General features: G+C 38.2%; 3 protein-coding genes across 6 annotated transcripts in view; 2 read left to right on the top strand and 1 right to left on the bottom strand.

Moving 5' to 3' along the window:
- Positions 1-26400, top strand: part of slc12a5a (solute carrier family 12 member 5a) — a 2560186-nt gene that overhangs the window by 2517112 nt on the left and 16674 nt on the right. The window lies entirely within an intron of this gene.
- hyal1 (hyaluronidase 1) lies at positions 1062-26400 on the top strand. 4 transcript variants are annotated; one of them, XR_015492887.1, is made up of 7 exons: positions 7534-7609; positions 9413-9513; positions 13197-14015; positions 17783-17872; positions 22512-23131; positions 23465-23556; positions 24646-25700. XR_015492887.1 is itself a non-coding variant. In XM_087256074.1 (6 exons), exons 3-6 carry the CDS (start codon positions 11425-11427, stop codon positions 22866-22868), a joined length of 1314 nt encoding a protein of 437 aa, XP_087112200.1. In that variant the 5' UTR covers positions 1062-4279; positions 4568-4674; positions 11073-11424; the 3' UTR covers positions 22869-25700.
- On the bottom strand, positions 6112-7461 carry fhit (fragile histidine triad diadenosine triphosphatase). Its single transcript, NM_200740.1, is given in 1 exon segment — positions 6112-7461. A coding segment is annotated over 1 exon segment (453 nt). The 5' UTR covers positions 7406-7461; the 3' UTR covers positions 6112-6952.

The following is a 26400-nucleotide window of genomic DNA, read 5'->3' as shown; positions in this document are numbered from 1 at the left end:
TACACATTTTAAATGATCTGTTTAAACATTTTAGTTATCTGCACTTAAACATTTAAGTTAGCCATACTTGAACATTTTGAGTTACCTGTACTTAAACATTTAAGTTAGCCAAACATTTAAGTTATCTGTACTTTAAAGAGCCCATATTATACATGAAATAGGGTCATATCCTGGTTGTAAGGGTCTCCAACAACAGTCTAATATGCATGCAAGGTCAAAAAACACTTTCATGGTCTTATAATCTGCATTTATTTTTACCTAATTATCCCAGCGACTCCTGTATGAATCGTCCAGTGATTCATTTGTTCCCAAACCCCTCCTTAGCGCGGAGCTAATCTGCGCTGATTGGACCGATGACAGTCTGTCGCGATTGGTCGACTGCCTTCAGTCAGAGAGGGAAATGGCCAATAGCTAATCAGCAATTTAAAAAGTAATCACAGTTCATACACGCTCGATAGTGCAGACGTGGATTTTAGCTGCCACACTATGGCGAGTGGATAGTGCCACGGATAACCGAACGAAGGAGACAGTCGTGTACTGGCCATACCACACACACACAAAAACACACACACACCTCCGGATGACAACGCTCCCGCTTCCGCCCGCACCCGCCAGGTTTTAGCCTGAGAACCCGCTCCGTTTTCTGCCCGCCGCGCCCGGTCCCGCTAGAGCGGAGAACACAACCAAAAATCACCCAGTATACAGTCCAGACAGCCAAGCTGTCGTTCGTTCGTTCGCTCGCTCTCTCTCTCTCTCTCATACGCGCGCGTGCGCACTAACACACACACAAGCACCACGCAGACTCTCTCTTTCTAATTCGCATAGCAATATCCGTGATATTGCTAGACAGCCCGCTCCCGTCCCAAATTAAACCCGTTACCGACCGCTCCCGCGATTTATTCGGAAATTTATTCCCGCGGCTGTCCCCGCGCCAGATTTCTGCGGCGCGGGAATAAATTTCCGAATAAATCGCGGGAGCAGAACTCTAGCACGGAGCTCCATAAACAAACAGCACGCGTCGCGTTTTTAACGTGACTTTGCACGCGATAAGATAAAATATCCAGTTAACCTGATACAGTACACGCGGTTACAAGTAACAAATCACAACTAAATACATTTGCAAGCTAGAGTCAACGAGGCAACAACTTTAACCGCACGTACTTACACTTGAGAAATGGAAGAAACCCATCCTGATGTCCATCAGTAAGTTACTGATCCTTCCTTTAACAAACGCAGATGAAGTATTCTTTGTAGCATGTAGCTTCCAGAAGTTTCCAGTAGTTTCCAACTGCTTGGCTATAATGCTGAGGTTTCATCTTTGGGTAGAGACTCAATATATCCATCTGCAATGTGACTTCAATCGACCGGCATGTTTGTGTGCGTGTGTTTGTGGGTGTGTGTGTGTGTGTGTGTCTGGGTTACTGCGTCAGAGGGCGGGGCCTCAGGTTTGAAATCTCCCGGGTTTGCGCGTGCACGTGAAAAACTTTGTTTCGTTCGTACGTCATGGCGAAACACCTAATGAGTCGGTATCAAGGCGACTCGTTTGAAGCACTATGAATCGACTCTTTTATAGATGAATCAACAGTTTTAAACACTGTATTCTTACAGATTTAAGCCTTAGCTGGATACTTCACTTCACTTAGAGCTGTGTTACACACTACATGGAGGGGAATTTTCAAAAACCCATAATATGGGCTCTTTAAACATTTAAGTTATCCATACTTAAACATTTAAGTTATCTGTACTTAAACATTTTAAATGATCTGTGTTTAAACATTTAAGTTATCCATACTTAAACATTTAACATTTTAACTTATCCCGTACTTAAACATTTAAGTAATTCAATGAAGAGACCTCATTTGGTCAACTGAATTTTGTCGATTTCTCATTACTCAATTTCCTCAGACCATGTGAATAGACTCAACTTATTAGGGTTTACAGTGTTTGACTGTCTGTGAGAGAAGCATTTGCATTATGTCTATGAGGCAATTGTGACACTATAGTGAATTAGATTTTCAGAAATTTTGATGCACAAACTTTTTTTTAATTAAATTTAAGCTAAAGAGTCTTCATTTCCTTTCATGCATATTGCTGTTGTTATCAGTGGAAGCTTTTCTGAGCACGAATGGGCGAAATGTGCAGACTACAATCCTTGGATCTGCTCAGCACAGGGACCAGCCCAAATTACAGGCTTTACAGACCAAGAAAGCTATATTTGCTGCGTTTAACTCTGTGAACGGTTTCCCATAATACACCACTATGCAATATGATGTATGGCGTGTTTGTTAATCTTTAATCACTCAAGCAATGACTTCAGTTGTTGAGTAGTTCTGCATGCAGCTGGAGTGTTTTAAGGGTGTTACCCACTAGTGTAACTCTCAGTTCCTCATTTGTTAATTTTAGATCTTTGTAAGTAAAAATGTGCTTTTTTGTCTGAGCATTAATAGTCTGTAGATGCAGTTTTGCCCATGTTATTAACAAAAATGACATGCAGCATGGGAAACAAACAGCATTTATAACAATGCATTATTATTATTATGAAAATTAACCATGATTTAAATGTAGTAAAAGTGTAGTAACCATGTTTTTGGCTCATTTTTTTTTTTTCATTTCATTTCCTTGTCGGCTTAGTCCCTTTATTAATCCAGGGTCGCCACAGCGGAATGAACCACCAACCTATCCAGCAAGTTTTTACGCAGCGGATGCCCTTCCAGCCGCAAGCCATCTCTGGGAAACATCCTTACACACATTCACACACACACTCATACACTACGGACAATTTAGCCTACCCAATTCACCTGTACCACATGTCTTTGGACAGTGGGGGAAACCTGAGTACCCGGTGGAAACCCACGCGAACGCAGGGAGAACATGCAAACTCCACACAGAAACGCCAACTGAGCTGAGGCTCGAACCAGCGACCCAGCAACCTTCTTGCTGTGAGGCGACAGCACTACCTACTGCGCCACTGCTTCGCCCATGTTTTGGCTCAGTGATTAAAATTAGATTAACAACAATTTTACTATTAATACCATAGTTGAATTATTATTACATATATGTAATGTGTGTATTTATATAGCGCATATATCATACACCCAAAGCACTTCACAATCATGAGGGGGGTCTCTCCACACCACCACCAGTGTGCAGCATTCACTTGGATGATGTGACGGCAGCCACAGGACAATGGCGCCAGTGCGCTCACCACACACCAGCTATTGGTGGAGTGGAGAGACAGTGATACAGACAGTTTGGTGAATGGGGATGATTGGGAGGCCATGATGAGTAAGGGGCAATGGGGGGAATATGGCACCGGGGTTACACCCCTACTCTTTACGTGGAGCGCCATGGGATTTTTAATGACCACAGAGAGTCAGGACCTAAGTTTAACGTCTCATCCAAAAGACAGCACCCACTGACAGTATGGCGTCCCCTTTGCTGTATTGGGGCATTTGGACTCACACAGACCACAAGTTGAGCGCCCCCTGCTGGCCTCACTAACACAACTTTCGACAGCAACCTAGTGTTCTCATGTGGTCTCCCATCTAGGTACTGACCAGACTCTGCTTATGCCAAGTTCAGACTGCATGATTTTAACCCCGATTGTAAATCGCAGACAGATTTTAAGAAATCGCCGTCAAATGCCTGAAATCACAGGTAAATCGGTGCTCGTTTCAATCACACAGTAAGAACTACACTGTAAAAAATAAATTGTTGAGAAAACAGAAAAAAATAAGGCAACTTGATGCAGTAAGAACTTTGAGTTGTCTCAACAACTGTTTTTTAGTTTTTCTCAGTAACAATTTTTTGTTCAGCTAACATAATTTTGTTTCTTTATGCAATGTTGATTATTGTATTTTACTAATGAAGATATTCTTGTCACATCAACTAAAGCAACAGTAACTGCTATTGAGTCAATACATTTTTTTCTGTTTAGTGGATGATTTTTTTTCAAATTTGCAAAATAAGTAATTAGTTCTAGTTAGCATATCATAGCAGTTAGGAGTTTTTAATCATTTTACTTAAAAATGAACACAAACTTACTACTTTATCCATTCATTTTACTTTGGCTTAGTTTCTTTATTTATCAGCGGTCACCACAGCTGAATGAACTGCCAACTTGTTCAGCATATGTTTTACAGGGTATGCCCTTCCAGCTGCAACCCAGTACTGGCAAACACCTATGGCGGAAACCAGAGTACCCGGAGAAAACCCACGTGAACACAGGGATGCCAACTGACCCAGCCAGGTCTCGAACCAGCAACCTTCTTGCTGTGAGGTGACTGTGCTACCAACTGCGCCACTGTGTCACCACTCTTTCAAGCAACTGATAAACAAACTTAGTTTTCGATCGTCACGTCACGCAAGCACAAATTATTTAAATATCAACATTTCTGTTCAACACAAAAATGTTTGTCCAGAAAACTCAGTTAAACATGTAGACATAACATTTAGCGAATATTGTTGACATAACATATATTTTTATGTAATCAATTCGTATTCACAATTCTTAGTATTTATGACAGAAAAAGTAGTGTGCTGAACAAATGGTGATTTTGTTTTTTAGAGTGTACCAAGGACGCCATATGAGAGAATAGCCGATGAGTCGCCGATGCCTGTGAGATATTTGGCATGCTAAATATCTGGAGCTGTCGGCGATTCAAATCATGCCGTGTGAGTTTTGAATGAAAATAACATCAGCGATTACCTACAGCCAATGAGAGAGCAGCATTCACTAGCGTGATTACCTGCAGGCCAGCGGGAGGTTGAGGGACAAATTAAAAGTGCTCATTTTCAATTTATTTGGACCCAAGAAATGGAGATAAAACTGTATATTTGTCAGGAGCACCCGTGTCTGTTTAACCAATATCACAACCAGGCCGAATAAAATATAAGTTGAGGAGAAATTGCTAATTCCCTTCAAACCCAGGTGAGCAAATATGTACATTTTTTTTAACCAATTAAAGACTCATTATGTACTTAATAACAAAATATATGCTACCTGTGTTTGGTTGTGAGACGTAGCTTGGAAAAAGTTGTCAGCGATTCTCCTTTTGTAAAGTCATGCAGTGTGAAACTCCCCGATCCATCTTGCAGTGTAAACAAAGCAGCGACAAAACGCCAGCCCAGATAGTCATACAGTGTGAAAACATCTGACACGACTACTTTGAAAATCATGCAGACTGAACTCGGCATCAGCTTCAGTGAGTCTTGAGCTGCAAGATCAGACTATTGATTACCATGGTTTTTTTTCTACAGTAAGCCTAATTTTTAAGGCATTCATTTTTTAATGATTATTTACTAAATTATTTCAATATATATAAGCCTCAGCGTTTACAATGATAGAATACTTAAAGATATATTAAATATATGTGCTAAAATAAGTAATTAATTTGGCAATACTCTTTAATCGCAGCGTTTTGTTTAGTTTAATTATTCATTCATTTTCTTTTCGGCTAAGTTCCTTTATTAAATTAATCCAGCATATGTTTTATGCAGCGGATGACCTTTCAGCTGCAACCCATAACTGAGAGATGCTCTCTTTCGCACACATATATACGGACAATTTAGCTTACCCAGTTCACCTATAGCGCATGTCTTTGGACTTGTGGTGGAAACCGGAGCACCTGGAGGAAACCCACATATGGGGAGAACATGCAAACTCCACACAGAAATGCCAACTGACCCAGCCGAGGCTCAAACCAGCGATTTTCTTGCTGTGAGACAACAGTGCTACCCACTACGCCATGCTTAGTTTAATCATATATATCAAAACACAGGCCTGTAGCCAGCCTATTAAAAGGGGTGTTTTTTTTCTCAATAAGTCGACCTTTTTGCTGTTTTTCGCCTCATTTTCTGTTAAATTATGAGGTTCAAATGATGCATTTTAATGAGATTTTAGGCACTAATTTTGCTGGATTAGCTTGCTGGGTGGTGATCATAACAAACTTGATGCAACAAAATATTTCCTTTGTTTTTGTCAAAGTGCTTAAAAAAATACTATTTTACCACAAAGTGTTTTAAACTGTACGTTATTACAGTTTTATAAATGATGTAATGAGATAACAATTTTAAATTAGCATTTTTGAACAAAGAAATATGAAAAAATAGTTTGTTTAAAATAGAAATTTATTATCATTAATAAAAACAAAAACAATTAGTAAGTGTAGTTGTTATAAATTAAAAACGATAGCCTATAGATAAAAAAAAAACTAGCCAGCTCATGTCCTCAGTTTTTTTTCTCTTTTGAATAATTTAAAATTAGATTTGTCTTAAAGCCTTCTTCTGTGGGCTCTATGCACAGTATAGGGTTTAAAGCAAACAAACTTCCAGTGAAAGCTTAATGTTACTATATTCAATTTCACAGCGATGTTTTACAGCATCGATGTTGTAATGTAATACAATACATTCAGTTAAATAGACTTAAGCATTCTTCATTTAGTTGTTCAAGCGTAAAACAAGGTGAAAGATGTGTAACCCCTAACGCCGTCAGTAGCAAGTCTAACACAGAAATTCAAAATACTAGGGTAAAATATTTTAAAGACAACAGCAATTCAGAGTAATTAAGTAAAACACCATGACTATTAAACAGTTGTTGCAACTATATTATTACTAAACCAGTTACTAAAATATAATGATTTGTTCTTAAATCAGAGTCCTTATTGTTCCAAACGAAACATCTACAGTATATGGCGGAACATTATGCCCATGCTAAGAGAACCTGTCGATGAAAATTAAAAAGCTTAGTTGGGAGTTTGTAAATATCATAATAATACCAGGATTTTTATGTTGTTTTTTTTAGAATACATCAATCAACAAAATTTTTTATTTTAAATAAATGGTCATAAAAAAACGTAGGAACAAATTTCGATTTGTTGAAGTTCTCTTTGAAGTTTTCTTAATCAACTGCATGTCTTGCAACCTTCCAAACAGATAAAGCACTGCAGACACATTAGCTGAAGAGGCTGCGTAATTCACTGGCCTCTTTAGCCATCTCTTCTTCAGATCTCCATTGAGAAGAGTCATCCTCGCTCTCCCGGTCATGTTTCTGGAGCTCATCATAGATGCTGTCATTCTTCTCGAAGTCTCCAGCCTTCCTCGGCAGCACGTGGACGTGGACATGCTTCACTGTCTGTCCCGCCTCATGTCCGTCCTGTACGCAGATGGTGAGGGAGGAGGCCTGGAAGTGTTTCTCTATTTGACTGGAAACTCTCTGCGTGGTCATGAACAGATCCGTCACTTCATCAGGACGAAGATCCCGAAACCTCTCAACGACGCGGAGAGGACACACGAGAACATGACCAGGCACGACCGGCTTTCGGTTGACTAGGGCGAAGGACAACTCCGTCTTCAAAAACACAGCCGAGGACTTTATGATGTGCTGCCCGAAGCGAAACGTCGCCATAGTGGAGAATCAATTTCTTGACACATTTACATTGAAATCGACGTTGTACGCCGGGCGGACCGACGCCGTTTGTGAACGTCACTTACGCTCCTCCGTTGGCCCCGCCCCTCTTTCCCATAGGTCCTACCAAGAGAGCGTCACGAGTTAAGCTGAAGCTGTTTATTTATTTTGTGAATGAGCGATACATAAAGGTTTACAGCATAAGTAAGTACATTTATTGGCTTTTAATATATGTATATTTCATATATAAGCATTGGCAGTTTTGGCCACATTCTCCGTATTTACCGGTTTTGACACGCAAAGTCGTGGTTCCTCTTTTTAACTCATTCGTAATTCTGTTTCAGAAGCATACATAGTATGTCATGTCCATTCCAATCATGCTTTGATTAAATTAAGTGTATTGACTTAGAGTTTTTGTGTAAAGTTAACATGGTAACAAACTATAGCATAAAAGTACCGTGGTAATACCATGTTTTTGGGCTTGCTGTAGTCGCACACCACCCTTACAACAAGTACAGATGCAAATATGTGGAAGTGGAACTGAAAATCATCATAATGCAGGCCCGTAGCCAGGGAGGGTTACTGACAAAGGTCCAGAATTTGTCCCATACAAGAGCTCATTTGTCCTAGTTTGCATGGTATGCCATCATAAATAGTAAAAAAAAACCATAAAAGGTGAAATCTGACTTAAATGAAGTCATCTTTTCTCTACGGACCTACTTTATTGTTGTTAAATAGATAAAACATTTTACAAGGAACCTAACTTCTATTATTGAAAGAAAAAATGACCAAATTTTAATAATAATTAGGCTATATTGTTGGTATACATGAATTTTTAAATGTTCTTTTTACAAGAGAGGCTAGAAAAATCCTTAAGCTCTACATTTTTATTATTAGTAGTATTAGTATAAAAATTATTATCATTTTATTTATTTATTTTTAACTGTTCAATATTCAAATGGGCAAATTGTGAAAGTTGAGGAAATCTGAGGAAAGTTGAATGTGCTGCTTAGTTTTTTTATTTGCACAATAAATGACAATAAGCTCCATTTTTTTAAATTCATAACTTTTTGATATATGTATCAAATTAATGACAGATGTAATACATTTGTATTTTAAAAATAAGTCTTTTTTACTTTAAATCTTTAGGAAATATTTTTTATATTTTGTACATCAAAAAGTGTGATTATAATGATCATCCAACAAGCTAATCCAGCTAAAAAATAGTGCTTAAAATGCCACTAAATGCAGTGTTTAAACCTCATATTTAACTAGAAAATCAAGTTAATAACTGCAAAAATGTCCCGTTTTGGGGAAAAAAAGAACCAGCCCTTTCAGCAGGCTGGCTACAGACCTGTAATCTACTTCTGTTTACCATGTATATACTTAGAGTTTTTGTGTAAAGTTAACATGGTAACAAACAATAACATAAAAGTACCGTGGTAATACCATGGGTTTTGGGCTTGCTGTTGTCGCACACCACCCTAACAACAAGTACAGATGCTAATATTGTGGAAGTGGAACTGAAAAGCATCATAATGTACTTCTGTTTACCATATATAGATGCTTTTTTATCATGAGATGGATTTACTGTCATGATAACAGCACATCTTTACCATAGTAACATGTCTAAAATGATAATAATGTTAAATATTAATATTAATAATTTTACTTTGTAAGTTATTGTCATTGTAATAATCTAATCTTTGTGCCCGCCTCTGCTTCTTAGAGAAGTAAAATAATCCTGTACATTATAAAAGCACGTTTCAGGGGTCACGCATGCACACGCACACTTAATGTAGTGTTTCCTGAAGTGGATGATTATTATGGATAATGAGTTGTTCAGGATAAAGTATACCTTTGTTCAAAAAAAAATTGCCTCTCATCATTGAAATTACCTTTTAAATTAGACTGTAGCTCGACTTCATTTCCATTTAAATTGCCTTGGCTCATGTAACATCAGGTGTGGAGCAGGATGCTAAATGTTCAGCGTTTCCGTCATTGCAGGTTCACCTTTTCCTGGGATGGACAGGTCTGGACGTCGAACATGTCTTCTGATGGTGTTCAGCATGTGTTCTGCATCAGTTCTCAGCCAGCCTCTAATCAAGGTTATTATAGTTTTGCAGTTTTTATTTCGATCATATTTTATAATTAGCTGTATATTTTAGGGGTGGCACGGTGGGTAGAAAGGTCACTGGTTTGAGTCCGGCCTGGATCAATTGGCATTTCTGTGTGGGGTTTTCATGTTCTCCCCATGTTGGTGTGGGTTTTCACTGGGTGCTCCGGTTTCCCCCACAGTCCAAACACATACGCTATAGGCGAATTGGATAAACTAAACACGTTCCGTAGTGTATGGGTGCATGTAAATGCAAGTGTGTATGGATGTTTCCCAGTACTGGGTTGCAGCTAGAAGGGCATCCGCTGTATATTTGAATGTATATTTTAGTTTAGTTTTCATCAAAGGTTTTGTTAGTTTTACTTTAGTTATTTTTTTGCACAAACATTTATATTTAGGTTTTAGTTTAGATATTCTGTAAGTTTTAGCAATTCTTGTGTAAAGAGATGAAAAATGTAATTCTCAAGTGGTTCAAAACCTTCATAAGTTTTTTTTTTTCTTCTGTTCAAGATACAAAAGAAGAAACACAAAAGAAGATATTTTAAAGAAAGCTGAAAACCAATGAGCATTGACTTACATTTTAGGACAAAATACTATGGAAGTCAATGGTTACAGGTTTTCAGCATTTTTTTAAAACAACTTCTTTTGTGTTCAACAGAAGAAGGAAGCTCAACTAGATTTTGAACAAGTGAAGGGAGAGTAAATGATGATAGAATTTTCATTTTTGGGTGAACTATTTCTTCAACAGTTAACAGAACACTTCCAGTGTCGACCAAAGCAAAGTATAGAGTTTGAACAGTTTATAGCAACAAAAAAATGGTCTAACAAAACCGTGAATCTAAAACTAAAAAGTTCAGATGCAAAAACCTCTAAGTGCCCTCTGAAATGTCCAATGGAAAGGAGCATTTTTTCTCAGACTCCTATGTTTATGTTGAGTTATTTTATTTTAAAGAGTGTATTCTTTGCCATGAACTATATAGAAAATATGTTTTTGTATATACAATTGAAGTCAAAATTATTTTTCACAGTATTTGTTATGATATTGTTTTTTTTCTGGAGAAAATCTTATTTTTTTATTTCGGCTAGAATGAATTTTAAGGTCTAAATTATTAGCCTCTTTAATCAATGTATTCTTTCGAATGTCTATACAGACCAAACCACGGTTATACAATAACTTGCCTTGTTAAACCTACTAGTGTCATGAAAAATATCTAGTAAAATATTATTTACTGTCATCATAGCAAAGATAAAATAAATCAGTTATTAGAAATGAGTTATTAAAACTATTATGTTTAGAAATGTGTTAAAAGAATCATCTTTCCTTTAAACAGAAATAGGGAAAAAAAATAAACATGTGGGCAAATAATTCAGGAGGGCTAATAATCCTGACTTTAATCATGTAATCCTGCTCTTTTTGACTGATGTGTTTTGCTGTAAAAACGCCATCTACAGGCGTTTCTATAAACAGCCGCAGGTCGGATTTTCCACCACAGAATTAGTGTTCATTTACACAGATTATTTCATTCATTCATTCATTTTCTTTCTGTTTAGTCCCTTCATTCATCAGGGGTTGCCACAGCGCAATGAACCACCAATTTATCCAGCATATGCTTTTTACAGTGGATGCCCTTCTAGCTGCAATCCAGTGCTGGGAAGTAACCCATACACACTCACATTCACACTCATAAACTACGGCCAGTTTCATTCATTCATTTTCTTTTTTGGCTTAGTTCTTTCATTAATCTAGGGTCGCCACAGCGGAATGAACCGCCAACTTATCCAGCATATGTTTTATGCAGCGGATGGCCTTCCAGCTGCAACCCATCACTGTGAAACATCCATAGACACTCATTCACACACACACTCTACGGACAATTTTGCCTACCCAATTCACCTATAGTGCATGTCTTTGGACTTGTGGAGGAAACCGGAGCACCCGGAGGAAACCAAGGTTATAATAGTTTTGGATTTTTCAATAGTTTTAGTTTCTATTTCGTTTTGACTTTTTGTTTTCAAATTCAGTTAGTTTTAATTAGTTTTAAAGGCGGATTTACTACTTTTTATTAGTTTCTATATTTTAAAAATGTCTTAGTTTTAGTTTAGTTTTTATTAGTTTCAGTATTAGTTTCAGTTTTTTTCTAAATATGGATATTTGTTAGGTGCAAGATTCAAAATCAACATAATTAATGTTGTTTAATAAAAACTCAGTCATACATTTTCAGAGAACACATGAACACTATCATCTAACACTACCATCTATCCATCCTCAAATTCAAATACAACAGCAAAGATTCGTTCGAGATCGCGATACAGAAATGAAACCCATTATTGGGCACAAATGCCTTAAAGTAAGAGTTTTCAGTCTTTGTATTTAATGCTGTCACCGCACTGCTGTCATGTCCACTCGTTGTTTTTGTCGCGGGAGCAACAGCGAGGATGACTAGAGAAGAACCGGCTCGATCTGGCCAGTGGCAGCAGGAGACACAAACACCTGCAGCGAGGATTATATTTACTTTTAAAAGGCTTACATTAAGATTATGTATTAAATACAGTTACAAATACGAAAACGAAGGAGGTTTTTGCAATAATTTTAGTTAGTTTCAGTTAGTTGGAGCCTGGGAGTAACGACTGATGACCAACTAAACTTCTCTGGACAATTTTCTAGAACTGCTCGATCGTGCAGATTCGCACTCTTTAACATCAGAAAGATCCGACCCTTCCTATCTGAACATGCCGCTCAACTCCTTGTTCAAGCTGTTGTTCTCTCCTGACTGGATTACTGGAACTCTCTACTAGCCGGGCTTCCAGCTAACTCTATCAAGCCTCTTCAACTGCTTCAGAACGCAGCAGCACGGGTGGTCTTTAATGAACCCAAAAGAGCACATGTCACTCCGCTGCTCATCCGTTTGCACTGGCTGCCAGTTGCTGCTCGCATCAAATTCAAAGCTCTGATGTTTGCCTACAAAGCGACCTCTGGCTTTGCTTCTTATCTGCTCTCACTTCTGCAGATTTATGTGCCCTCTAGGATCTTACGTTCTGTGAATGAACGTCGCCTCGTGGTTCCATTTCTAAGAGGGAAGAAATCACTTTCCCGAACTCTCGCATTCAATCTGCCCAGTTGGTGGAATGAACTCCCTAACTGCATCAGAACGGCAGAGTCACTTGTGTCTTCAAGAAACGACTAAAAACTCAACTATTTAGACTTAGTTTTGCTTCTTACACTTTACACACCTGAAATTTGCCTACAGCACTTATTCATTGTTGCTCTTATAGTTGTGTAAATTGCTTCCTTGTCCTCATTTGTAAGTCGTTCGTTAACTATAATAACCCTGGAGAAAACCCACACGAACACGGGGAGAACATGCAAACTCCACACAGAAATGCCAACTGGCCCAGGCCAGGACTCGAACCAGTGACCTTCTTGCTGTGAGACAACAGTGCTCACCACTGAGCCACCGTGCCGCCCTAATTTTAATAATTTATTTTAGTCTCCTAATTATGATTTTATTTCATTACAATTTTCAGTGACTGTTATCCATTTTACTTAACTTGAGTTTTTCATTTATTATGATTTTTTTTTAATTTTAGTTCACTAAGTGATAATGTGTTTTGACCAATAGCTTTAGTTTTTGTTTACTAAAATAACCTTCAATCTCATCCCATCTCCTCCCTCAGCTCCCGTTTATTTCCATATGGAACGCACCAACAGAGCGCTGCAAGTCTCGATTTGGAGTGGAACTGGATTTGAGCGTCTTCGACATCGTGCACAACCCTAACCAGACATTCATGGGCGACAACATCACTATATTTTACTCCGATAAGTTAGGAAAATATCCCCACTATGGTCCTAACGATGAACCGATATATGGAGGTGTTCCTCAAAATGCCAGTCTGAACGAACACCTAAAGAAAGCAGATGAAGACCTGCGCAAAAACATACCGGATCCTGAATTTCAAGGACTGGCTATTATTGACTGGGAGAAATGGAGACCACTGTGGGAACGTAACTGGGACTCTAAGGAAGTCTACTGGAAAGCTTCGAGAGCAATAGTGAAAGCCAAACATCCTACCTGGAGTCCGGATCAGATAGAAACTGAAGCTGTAAAGGAATTTGAAGCATCTTCCATGGCCTTTATGGTGGAGACATTAAAACTAGGCCGTAGAGAGCGTCCTGGAGGATTATGGGGGTTTTATGGCTTCCCTTGCTGCTATAATTATCAGTATAAAAAGAACGAGACTTACACGGGTGAGTGTCCGGCTCTGGAGATGAAGAGGAATGATAAACTGGCCTGGATGTGGAACGTCAGCTCCGCTTTGTACCCTGATATCTATCTGGATCTCGGACTTCGGGGCCGCGGTCAGGACATTTTGCTGTACAGCAGGTATCGGATCCTGGAGGCCATGAGGGTAAGGGAAAAGACCACCCATCAGATGCCCTCCGTTTTCCCCTACGCCAGGATCGCCTTCACATACTCTATGGAGTTTCTCTCACAGGTCAGAACAGAGACTCTTATATAACTAATACTATAACTAGGGATGTCCCAATCAGGTTTTTTGCCTTTAAGTCTGAGTCATTTGATTTTAAGTATCTACCGATACCGAAACCAGTTCCGATACTTCTATAATACATAAAAAAGAACAAAGAAAAGTAAAGGAACAGATCCAGATCCTTATGTTTTATTTAATTTACATTATTTGAACATTCAACAACTCTTTTAACAGAGCACTTCTGTGAGGTAGCTTGAACAATCAAGTAATAAATAACATCAAATCTTCACTTTTCGACTTAAAATATATAAAAAATCAAATATAAAAGCACAATTACATTGTAAGCTCCACTTTAAAGTAATAGTTCACACAAAAATTAAAAAATTGATCATTAATAATCAATCCTTTACTTTCCCTTCACTTGTTAAAAATCTGTAACCGCCGACTTTCATAGTATTTGTTTTTCTACTATGGAAGACAATGGTTAGAGGTTTTCAGCTTTGTTCAAAATGTCTTTGTTGTGTTCAACTGAAGAAATAATCCCATAAGTGTTATTATAACCACTTGAAGGTGAGTAAATAGTGAGTAAATTTAATTTTGGGGTGAACTATCCTATTAAATTCACAAGCTTTTTGAAGCAGGGTGAATTCTGAGTGGCTCTCAGTGTTTTTATTATTCATCAGTTGAAAAGAAATGGTTTGGAGACTCCAACAATCAGGCCTGGATTGGCTAATCGGGAGGACCGAGAGAATTCCCGGTGGGCCGGTCTGTTTTTTGGCCGCGAGGGCCGGTGTCCCTAGCTCCAGAATCTGTTGCTCTCAGCAGTCACACTTTTTAAAAATTATTTATTTATTTACTTGACCACAGCCTTCTTATTCATTATTTTACCGCAGCTCTGCTCTTTTTATCTATTTTCTCGTAGCCTCGTGAGCAGGATGCAGCCTGCAAGGATAATGATGATATAACTAGATAAGTCACCATTCAATGTACAGCTGTTGTGGTACAGTGGTCAGCACGTTAGGTTATAACGCCGCCAATCCGGATTCGGCCCTCGTCTGAGTAACATTTTTTTTTTCATTTTTATTGTTAAGACATATAATATTGTAAGGGTTGTTGAACCTTTGAAGTTCTAAAACAGCTGTTTTCTCAAAAAAAGACGTGTAATTAGAAACTGAATTGGAAATGACCTTATTTTAATATAGTCAGTGGGCCGGTCTAAGGCTTGAAACTCCAGGGCTGAAAAAGAGTCCCACTCCGGCCCTGCCAACAATGACTAAAAGAAGTAAATCTTCTGCCTTTTTAAATGACTAAAAATAAACTAAAACTATTTTGGTGCTCTTTTTGGTCTACTTTGGTAACTTTTTATGCTCTGATTTTTAAAAAGTGTTAAAGAGCACTTGGATACATTTAAAAGAGAATTATAATTTCACAGGATGCCTAATAATTTGTCCATGAACCTATAAATAAACAGGATTACAGCCAAATGATTAGGCCTCCTGTATAATTGTAATTATTTTTCAAATATTTTCCAAGTGCTGTTTAACACTTAAAAAAGAGTTTTATAATTATTTTAATAACTGTTTCCTTTTTGTTTTTGTCATGATGACAGTACATGATATTGTACTCCTTACGCTCGATTCAAATGGGGCTTCAGCGTCAACACTTGACGGAGTGCATGTCTAAAGTTGGGGCTGACGCGATTGTCATAGCAGCGTCAGCCAATGAAATTAGCCCGCAATCAGCTACTGTCTGAGCTGGGTTATTTGCATAAAGCGATCTGGGGTGCGTAAAACCACTGTTAGCCAACTAAGGTCGCAAGTTGTGTCGTTACAAATATAGTTTGCTGATTTGGTGTTTCCCAAATCCATTGTTTCAACAAACATTCGCAAGCTGCATCGCAAACGAAGAAACATAGTTCCGGGCTGTGTTCTATTCCCAGTTATCCCCGCTATGTCCTATTCGTTTAGAACATTCTAACATTTAAACTTGGAATTATTTTATTTTAAAAAGTATTAAAGTCATCTCTCTTAGGTGTAATTTGCTTTCAAATAATTTTTACAGATCATTTTTGCGATCTTCATGTTTACAATTGCGCTCCCTTCGTGGTGCACTTTGATGTCATTTTGAACACAGCCGTAGCTCATGACGAAAGCTATAGGTGACCTATTATTTAAAAGTGGAATAAAGTTTTCAAAAACGTGTGAAAAAAAACATAGCATACATTAATGCTTTTAATTTATAGTAGGTTATTTATTAAGTATCTGTACTGTTTATGACATGGGTCTGTTGGTTGGAACTTTTCTGCAGTGGTTTGCATGTGTCAAACTTTAAAAGTAGACTTAAAAAAAATCCTATTTAATAATAATAATAATAATAATAATAAAAAAAATAAACATCATCATCATTATTATTATTATTATTATTATTATTAAAGTAGGATTGTTTTCATTTCCTAATAAATAAAAAATATAATTTCTTATTAAATAGGCTCATTTATTTATAAGATTTATATATGATGTTAGAATACACTTTTGTAAGTGATTTTATGTTAATTTCGAATAGACTATGGAATATTTTCAAAACAATTTGTAAAGGAAACTCTATGTATGTGTTAATTACATACATTTCAGTTAATATGGGAAATAAGTGTAAAACAATATAATTTGCATAAAGAAATGATGGGGTTCTTCTCTAAAGAAGTTGTTACTCCACCCCCTTTAGAGCATCATTATGGGTGTTTTACATTATAACTAACGTGGTTCAAATGATGGATCTGCGACAGAGAAACTACGGGTATTGGGAAACACTCGTCACTACATCGTTCTTTTCCCATATGATATATCAGCCGTGAGTTACATCGTTGTTTGGGAAACTCACCCCTGATTGGTTAATGCTTTCGTTGGCACTTGAAAAGTTAAGAAATCCCCAACTTCTGCAGCGGCGATGGATACACAATTCAGTGCAACAACGCTTGATGTCACTCCTTCAAAGTGAATGGGAAACATGGACGCTGACAGCCCGTGGGAATGGGGCGTTAGATGTCAAGATACTAGTATTCAGCTTAAAGTGCATTTTTATAACCTGCCTATAGGTTAATTAGGTTAACTAGGCAAGTGGGTTAAATAGACAAGTCATTAGACAACAGTTGTTTGTCAGTAGACAATAAAAAATAATAATTGACAAACAAATAATATTGCTCTTTGTGGTTAATCAGTTATGTCTGCTGCTTTAAATGTTTTAGAATCTTTAAACTCTGGTAAATACAATTTTTTTGTGTGTGTGAATTAATTATGTAATAAGATTAACTGGTCACACTTTACAATAGGGTTCATAAGTTAATGTTAATTAATGCATTTACTAACATGAACAAACAATGAACAGTACATTTACTACTGTATATGTTCATGTTAGTTAACGTTAGTATATGAAAATACAGTAGTGCATTGTTAGTTCATGTTAACTCATGGTGCATTAACTAATGTTAACAAGCATGGACTTGGATGTTAATAATGCATTAGTAAATGTTCAATTATGATTAATAAATGCTGTACAAGTGTTGTTCATGATTAGTTCATGTTAGTAAATGCATTAACTAATGAACCTTATTGTAAAGTGTTACCGATTAACTATGCTACCAAATGTTATTGGTCTTCTTTCTTCTTATTGTTATAGAGTTGAAACATTTATTATTACCACTTTAAAGTTATGGTAGCTATTGCTTTTGATTGTGTTGATCTAATTCTGTTTCATGTGTCACTCAATGCTGTTTTCAGGATGACTTGGTGCACACCATTGGCGAGAGTGTCGCTCTTGGAGCCTCCGGTGTCGTGCTGTGGGGAGATGGAAACTTCTCTCGAACAAAGGTTGACTGATGTTGATTACACACATGCACGCATATACTTCTGATTACTGTATGCTAGTGGTAAAGTGGCTGGCTAGAGAACTGAAGTGCGTCAAGTTGTTTTAAAAATGACACATATAAGGGTTCTAGGAATCTGTGGTTCCATTATAGAACATTCTTGGAACTTTTTCACCTGCACTCCTAAGTAAAACAAGTTGATCTTTGTAAAAATGTTCATCACGCTAAGAAAGAAATGGATTACCGGTCAAAAATTCGGGGTCAGTAGGATTTTTTAATGTTTTAAAATAAGCTTTTCCTGCTCACCAAGACTGCGTTTATTTCATGAAAAATATAGGACAAATTGTACAATTGTGAAATGTTATTGCTCTATAACTGTTCAAAAGTAGTTTATAGTTTTATTTTATAATGTATTCTAGTGGCTCAGTTGGTGTTTCTGTGTGGAGTTTGCATGTTCTCCCTGCGTACATGTGGGTTTCCTCCGGGTACTCCGGTTTCCCCCACAGTCCAGAGACATGTGGTACAGGTGAATTGGGATGGCTAAATTGTCCGTAGTGTATGTGTGTGTGGATGTTTCCCAGAGATGGGTTGCGGCTGGAAGGGCATCCGCTGCGTAAAAACTTGCTGGATAAGTTGGCGGTTCATTCCGCTGTGGCGACCCCGGATTAATAAAGGGACTAAGCCGACAAGAAAATGAATGACTGAATGTATTCTAGTCATTTTAAAGATGAATTTTTAGCTTCACAGAATTCACATGATTCTTCAAAAAACACTCATATTAATTAATTATATTAAGAACTGTTGACTCATATATTTACTTACTGCTAAAAGCCTCTGTTGGAACTGTTGAATACTAAATAATGCAAGTTTGCTCATCTGTAAACTCTTGATCACTTCAATCGACCAGTTATGAATGTGAATATCGTCTCAAATGGCTTACTCGTACCCTCATACTGCCTGTTAAACATGTGAACTCTCATATGTCAGTGACAATGTTGGAAACAGTCTGCCTGGAAATAAATCTCAGTTCTTTATATATGGAAGGGGAAAACTGTTGTTTACCGCTGTGATGATTAGCACTTACGGTGATTAACTAATCATCTGAAATGCTGGGTTTTCAAAAGTGTGTAGTTTATGGCATGTGTCCAAGAGATTTTAATGTCAGTTTGTTATTGTGGGGACTTAATCATTAATGAGGACTTGATGTGGCTTTATAATTGAGGTAAAAGTGTTGAAAGTGTTACAAGTTAAAGAGTTACATATAGTATAAGCTCTAAATAATTTTTGGTAATTGAATATGTGTGTGTGTGTGAACTGAATGATCAAACAGACACAAAGTTTGACATTAAACCTTTATAAATCTACAATTAAAATAAATATGTTGGTGTGGTACTAAACTAAAACTCCAATTAAATAATAATACTAAACTAAAGCAATGAAGTGGCCATGATATTTTGCTCAGATACTTTGTTGACTCTTGCGCAGATATTTTGTATTTGCCAGTAATCCCATAATAACAGCCAAATATCAGCCTAATCTCTATAAATATTGATCTGTATCTGGTTATTAACTCAATTTTATTCTGATTGTTTTATTACTAGACATTAGACTGACATTTTTGCATTTGTGTCAAGCAATAATTTTGAATATTCATATACGTTTGCATTTTGGGGAAGATGTTGTGATATAGTTGAACAAATTTTACTCCATTTAAAGCTGTTATGGTGCTTGACCAAACATATTTTTAGTCTAAATTTGTTTTTAAATATATAAATAAATAATCGACCGAAAATTCAGAATTGAATGATTAAACAATATTGAATTATTTGAATAATTTAATGTTTAAATCTGAATAGTAAAGAGCAGTATTGGGCTAACGCATTAAAAGTAATGCAAATTTATTTAATTTTCTTGTTGGCTTAGTTCTTTTATTAATCTGGTGTCGCCACAGTGGAATGAACCGCAAACTTATCCAGCAAGTTTTTACGCAGCGGATGCCCTTCGAGCCGCAACTCATCTCTGGGAAACATCATCACACACATTCACACACACTCATACACCACGGACAATTTTGGCCTACCCAATTCACCTGTACCGCATGTCTTTGGACTGTGGGGGAAACCGGAGCACTCGGAGGAAACCCACGCGAACGCAGGGAGAACATGCAAACTCCACACAGAAACGCCAACTAAGCTGAGGCTTGAACCAGCGACCCAGTGACCTTCTTGCTGTGAGGCGACAGCACTATCTACTTCGCCACTGCTTCGCCCGTAACGCATGTTATGTAATAATAATCAGGGATGTCCCTATCAGGTTTTTTACCCCCCCCTGAGGTATTTGATTATGTATATCTACCGATACTGAATCCGATTCGATACTTCTATAAGACATAAAAAATAATAAAGAAGAGCGAAGAAACCGATCCAGGATGTTCTTTATTTTTTTTTTTATTTACCTTTTTCAAGCATTCAACAACTTCTGTGAGGTAGCTTGAACAATCAAGTAATAAAAACCATCAATTCTTCACTTTTGGACTTTAATGCAACAGTAAATGTTTAAAAAAAAAGTCTAATATAAAAACGTCGTCATCAACTTTATAATACCTCCAGACCGCAGACATACTCATGTTTTCCCGCTTCAAGCTGCTTCCATGTTCTACTTTGCCAGCATTTAACCAAGAGCATCTCTGCTACAAAGGGTTAGAGTCTCTATTTCAGAGGTGGATGCACTTTCAGCCGCAAGCCAGTACTGGGAAACACCCATATGCATTCATTCACACACACACACACACACAATTATACACTACGGAGAATTTAGTTTATTCAATTCCTCTAAAGCGCATGTGTTTGGACTGTGGGGGAAACCGGAGCATCCACAACCAACGGCAACACGGGAAGAACATGCAAACTACACACAGAAATGGCAACTGGCCCAGCCGGGACTCAAAACAGCGCCCATCTTGCTGTGAGGCAACAGTGCAAACCACTAAGCCACCGTGCCCCCACATGGTACTTTTTAGTTTAATTAATTACCATTTCAAAACACACATTCAATGAGAAAATGCGCTGCCCGCAGGAACATATAGAAACAATTCATAGATATATACACTAGATATCGCATAGGGACCCTGAGCATGCGTCAATAGCGCTGCCACATTGGTACAGTGCTCCCAGGAAAAATGTCATTCAATCGCACTAGTCAAAACAGTGTTATTACGTAAAGATGCGGGACTTTTGCGCTGTCTACGGGTGTAGTAACGAGCAAACAAAGAAAACAAAGCACAAAGGCAGAACATTTCATAGGTAATATTCAGTTTTTTTCTGTTTTTAAATGTTCTGAACTTTTTTACACAGGTAACGTTATTGATGATAACAGTCATAACAGTCACTGCATTTACCATAAGGCAAAGCAGCTCCAACTCGCACTAAACACTCGGCTTATGCTAGTTTTGTTGAATAAAATCAGCAAACAATGCAAAAGAAATATGACAACGAGATGCTGCGCTGCCAGAAACTTGTATTATTGTCGGCTAACATTAGTGAAAGAGTCGTTCGGGGGATTCATTCACAAACGAATCGCTCCCTCCGTCAGTATGAGAAGTGAAAGCAGGAGAGGAGCTGTGTTTCAGGACACGGATTAGATTAAATTTAACAGGGAGGGTGGATAGTATATTTCCATACACACAAACACAAGCTTTTTGTCAGGAATGCCCATGCGGTCACTGATCCATCAATGTAGAAAAGTGATGTAAAATTATAATTTTCGTGATTAGAAACAAAAATTACATACTAACATCCAGGAAAACTCCCGATCATAGATATATGTGTATATGTGTATATCTCTGGCTTCTGATGGCTACAGTCCTCCACTGTACCTTGGTCCTGCATTCATTTCAAAGGAGCGCTACCCTGTAGCAAGATGGCAGCGCTATTGACGCATTCCGTCCAATAGACAACAACAGGCCAGGCGACATCTAGTGTATATATCTATGGAAACAATTTATGAAAAAGATAAAATAAAATGGCGACTCGGTGGCGCAGTGGGTAGCACATTCGCCTCACAGCAAGAAGGTCGCTGGTTCGAACCTTTGTGTTTCTGTGTGGAGTTTGCATGTTCTCCCCATGTTTGCGTGGGTTTCCTCCGGGTGCTCCGATTTCCCCCACAAGTCCAAAGACAGGTGGGACAGGTGAATTGGGTAGGCTAAAACTGACCGTAGTGTATGAGTGTATATGAATGTTTCCCAGTAAAAGGTTGCGGCTGGAAGGGCATCCGCTGCATAAAAACATATGCTGGATTAGTTGGTGATTCATTCCGCTGTGGCAAGCCCAGATTAATAAAGGGGCTAAGCTGAAAAGAAAATGCATGAATTAATGATAAAAGAAAATGAAAAAAGAAGAAAAAAAAAACATTAAAACCGTAAAAAGTAATGTTATATTTTTAGGCTGTAATTACTATAATGCATTACTTTCAAAAGTAACTTTCCTCAACACTGATTAAGAGCTACCATATTACATAATATGAACATCTTTTCTTAAATATTCATAATTGATTTGTTTTCCCTAAAATCTCGATGTTGATAAAACCTTCAGTTAACCACAGCAGAATACAACATCCAAACCCCTCTCTCTTTCTGTTTCGTGCAGAGGGCCTGTGAAGCGGTTCGGGATTATCTGGACATCACACTTGGCCGCTATATAGTGAACGTGACGGAGGCAGCATTTCTGTGCAGCAGGAAAGTGTGCTCTTCTCAGGGCCGGTGTGTCCGAAGGGACCCGAGCGCCTCAGTTTACCTTCATCTCAATCCAGAAATGTGGTCCATCATTCCAAGAGCTCAGCTTCCAGGTGCCATCACTGGCGGCCCATCCTATGTGGCTCACAGGAGGCTCTGGACGGGTCAAGAAGAAACCAGTAGATTCACAGACAGTTTCAGGTGCCAGTGTTTTCCTGGGTGGGAAGGAGAGCAATGTCAAAAACCAGTGCCTGTGGAGACTTTCACATAACACAAAGACTACTAGAGGACTGTAGTGGTTAACACTCAGGATGGGTCACTGACTTAACAAATATAAGGGACAACCTGACATTCATTTTATATACAAAGCAATGTTATTTACATAGCTCACTTCATACAGTATGGTAATTTAAAGTGCTTTACATAAACAAGAAAAAAAGAAACATAAAATACAAGTATAGGAGAACATTCATTCATTTCTCATTCATTTTCTGACGCTTTTCCGGGGCCGGGTCGCGGGGGCAGCAGTCTTAAGCCTGATTTATACTTCTGCGTCAAGTGACCGGCGTAACCCACGACGCATGCAACGCGCGTGGCTGTGCATTTATACTTCTGCGCGCTGTCTCTGTTGGTCTGCATTAACACTTCTGAAACGCTAGTTGGCAGTGAGGTGTTAATGGTCCCGCCCAGACTCGTCAGCGCTACCAAGCCGACCAATCACAGAGCCTGCGCTATGCTTTGTTGCGACGTGTAGTTAAATTTTTTGAGAGGTGCACGTCAGTCACGGCGACGGCCACGGCGAAGGGCTATGCGTCAGCGCCTTAGCATACGCCAGTGTTTGACGTAGAAGTATAAATCAGCCTTTAGGAGAGACCACCAGACTTTCCTCTCCCTAGACACTTCCTCCAGCTCCTCCGGGGGGATCCCGAGGCGTTCCCAGGCCAGCCTAGAGACATATGGCCTACTCACACTATGCCATCCGTACTGTGCCCAGGCCTGTTTCCCGGATCGTTTGAGAAGTGTGAGTGCGCTGAATCGGGCTCAAGCATGGTTCACTTGGCTGGCCCTGGCCCGGTTGGAAGAGGTGTGCCTGAGCGCGGATCACTTGGGCTCTTTGAGAGAGAGAGAGAGAGAGAGAGAGAGAGAGAGACACGCTCAGTCCAAAACGCGCCAAAGCCCGAAACTGAAAGCGGTACGTGACTTTTAAGGGGCTGTTTCATATGGATTTATTAATCATTCTTACTGTTCAGTGATCGCAAACTGCCGTAGTTTATTAAAGACGAGAACTCCTCACAGCATGACAGCTGCGCACCTTCAGCAGACCTCCTCATTCCTGCAGCAAGAGGGCTTTATGATTGTTTAAGAGCGCCAAAAGTGGCGGATCTGTCCGGTGAAATATCTGACTGCGTCACCGCATCCCTAAGGACTGTTTGGCGAAATATTGGACTGCATGTCAATGCATGACAAACGACTGAAACGATATAACTAGAGAAATCTCCACTGTGCTACTGGGTGAGAGCGTATGGCAAGCTGTTTTAGCATTTAAACCCTGTTCTGACTATCCATAAATATATTTAGAGATATCTCTAACTAGTAAAAACTCAGTTAGAGATATCTCTAATTACAATTGTGACTAATCAAAACTCTAAAAATTTAGAGATATCTGCAAATATTTTTCAATGGAAGTCAATGGAGGAATATGACTAGTCATAATATATTTGCAGATATTTCCAATCTGATTTCGTACTAGTACAATTGTAATTGCAGATATCTCTAATTGTCATTCTGAGTAGTGGAATTATAATTATGACTAGTCAAAACATAATTAGAGATATCTCTAAATATATTTATAGAGTCAGAACAAAGATTTAAATGCTAAAAAGGCTTGCCATAGAGAGTGCTTCTCACTGAACAGAGCAGCAGCGATGACGTAAGCGTGCTGAGGCCAGATATGGTGTGAGCGCGGGCCATCGGGGGAGACGGGAGGGGGGACAAGCGTGCTTTGGCCCGGTTCGAGGCAACTGTACCTAGTGTGAGTACGGCCATAGTCCCTCCAGCGTGTCCTGGGTCTTCCCCGAGGCCTCCTCCCGATGGGAAATGCCTGGAACACCTCCCTGGGTAGGCGTCCAGGAGGCATCCGAAACAGATTTCTGTTTCACCTCAGCTGACTTCTCTCGTTGTGGAGGAGCAGCGGCTCTACTCCGAGCTCCTCCCGGGTGTCAGAGCTCCTTAACCTATCCATAAGGGTGCGCCCTGCCAGCCTTCGAATGAAACTCATTTCGGCTGCTTGTTCCTGAGATCTTGTCCTTTCGGTCATGACCCAAAGTATAGAGAGGTAAGAGAAGTAAGAGAGTAGGAACGTAGATTGACCAGTAAATCAAGAGCTTTGCCTTTCGGCTCAGCTCCTTCTTCACCACAACGGATCGGTACATCGACCGCATTACTGCTGCACCAATCTGTCTGTCAATCACATGTTCCATCCTTCCCTCACTCGTGAACAAAACCCTGGGAAACGTAAACTCCTCCACCTGGGGTAAGGACTTTCCTCCAGATTATAGGAGATTGAGAATTAAGAGTTTTTTTTATTCATTTTCACCTTATTATAGGAGAACAACAAAGAATAAAAATGATTAAAAACAGATTAAAAATGTTTTAAAACTGGTTTTAAAGGAATGACAAAAGAAAATAAAGACATAATACATACAGCAGGGAAAATAAGCATTGAATATGTCATGTTTTTTCCTGGGATTAATATTTCTAAAGCAGCTGTTGACATCGAATTGAACCAGATTTGGGTAAAAACCAAGCATAAAAATCAAACAAAACAAAATTAGTTGTGTGTAATTACAATGATGAAGGGCAGAGGGTTGCTGAAGAACTATTGAGAGATTTCAGCTGCTGTCTGGGCTTTCCCTGTCTTTCTACACCTCCCTTTCTTCATTTGTTCAATACTTTTTCCCTATTTCATTTCATGACACATAACTTCATTTGTAAACCAATTAGATTTGTTTTCTTTGCATATATGGATTTCTTTCTTGGTTACCAACATCCGGGGAAAATTTCAAGCCAACAGCACCTTTATAAATATGTTTTCTGAGACAAATGGTGATGTGCTGCTCAATACTTATTTTTCTCACTGTATATACTGTACATCCCATATCAGAAGGCAAATGTGTATTTATATTGTTTTTACAATTATACAATTGTTTTTTATATTCTTGACAAGGTCTTGTTTCTTTTAGCTTGACTGGAGTTAAAAAATAATTTTAAATTAAAAAATATATATATTTTAAGGTGAATATGATTAAGAAACTCACATCTTTCCTCATTTTTTTTCTGCAGAGCAAACCACTGTTGTCCAATAATTAACCTAATTAAGCCTTTTAATTGCACTTTAAGCTGAATACTTGCATCTTGTAAAATAACTTATAAACTATTATGTACTGTCATCATGGAAAAAACTAAAGAATTCAGTTATAAGAAATTAGTCATTATGTTTATGAACTTTTTTCCTCTTCATTAAAATTCTAAATAAATATTTAAGTACTTGGGAATTATTTGTAAAATAATTAAATTTAACAAGAGAGACAATAATTTTGTCTTCAACTGTATGTACTTGAGATTTTAAGATTCAGTGTGTGCTAAAATGTTATGATGAGTTTGTAAAAAATCAATATGCAGTTCATATTTGAGTGTTTACATTAAATCTATGCAAAAACCTGAGAATTGAAAAACCAAAATGCATTTGGTCGATGAAAACGATGTGGGATATATGAAATAAAGTCTTTTTTTTTTTTTTTTTT

The sequence above is a fragment of the Danio rerio genome, chromosome 6 (genome assembly GCF_052040795.2).
Source record: "Danio rerio strain M-AB ecotype USA chromosome 6, GRCz13ab, whole genome shotgun sequence".
NCBI classification, from domain to species: domain Eukaryota; kingdom Metazoa; phylum Chordata; class Actinopteri; order Cypriniformes; family Danionidae; genus Danio; species Danio rerio.
Note: the sequence above shows the minus strand (reverse complement) of the source record. Positions and strands in the feature narration are given on the sequence as shown.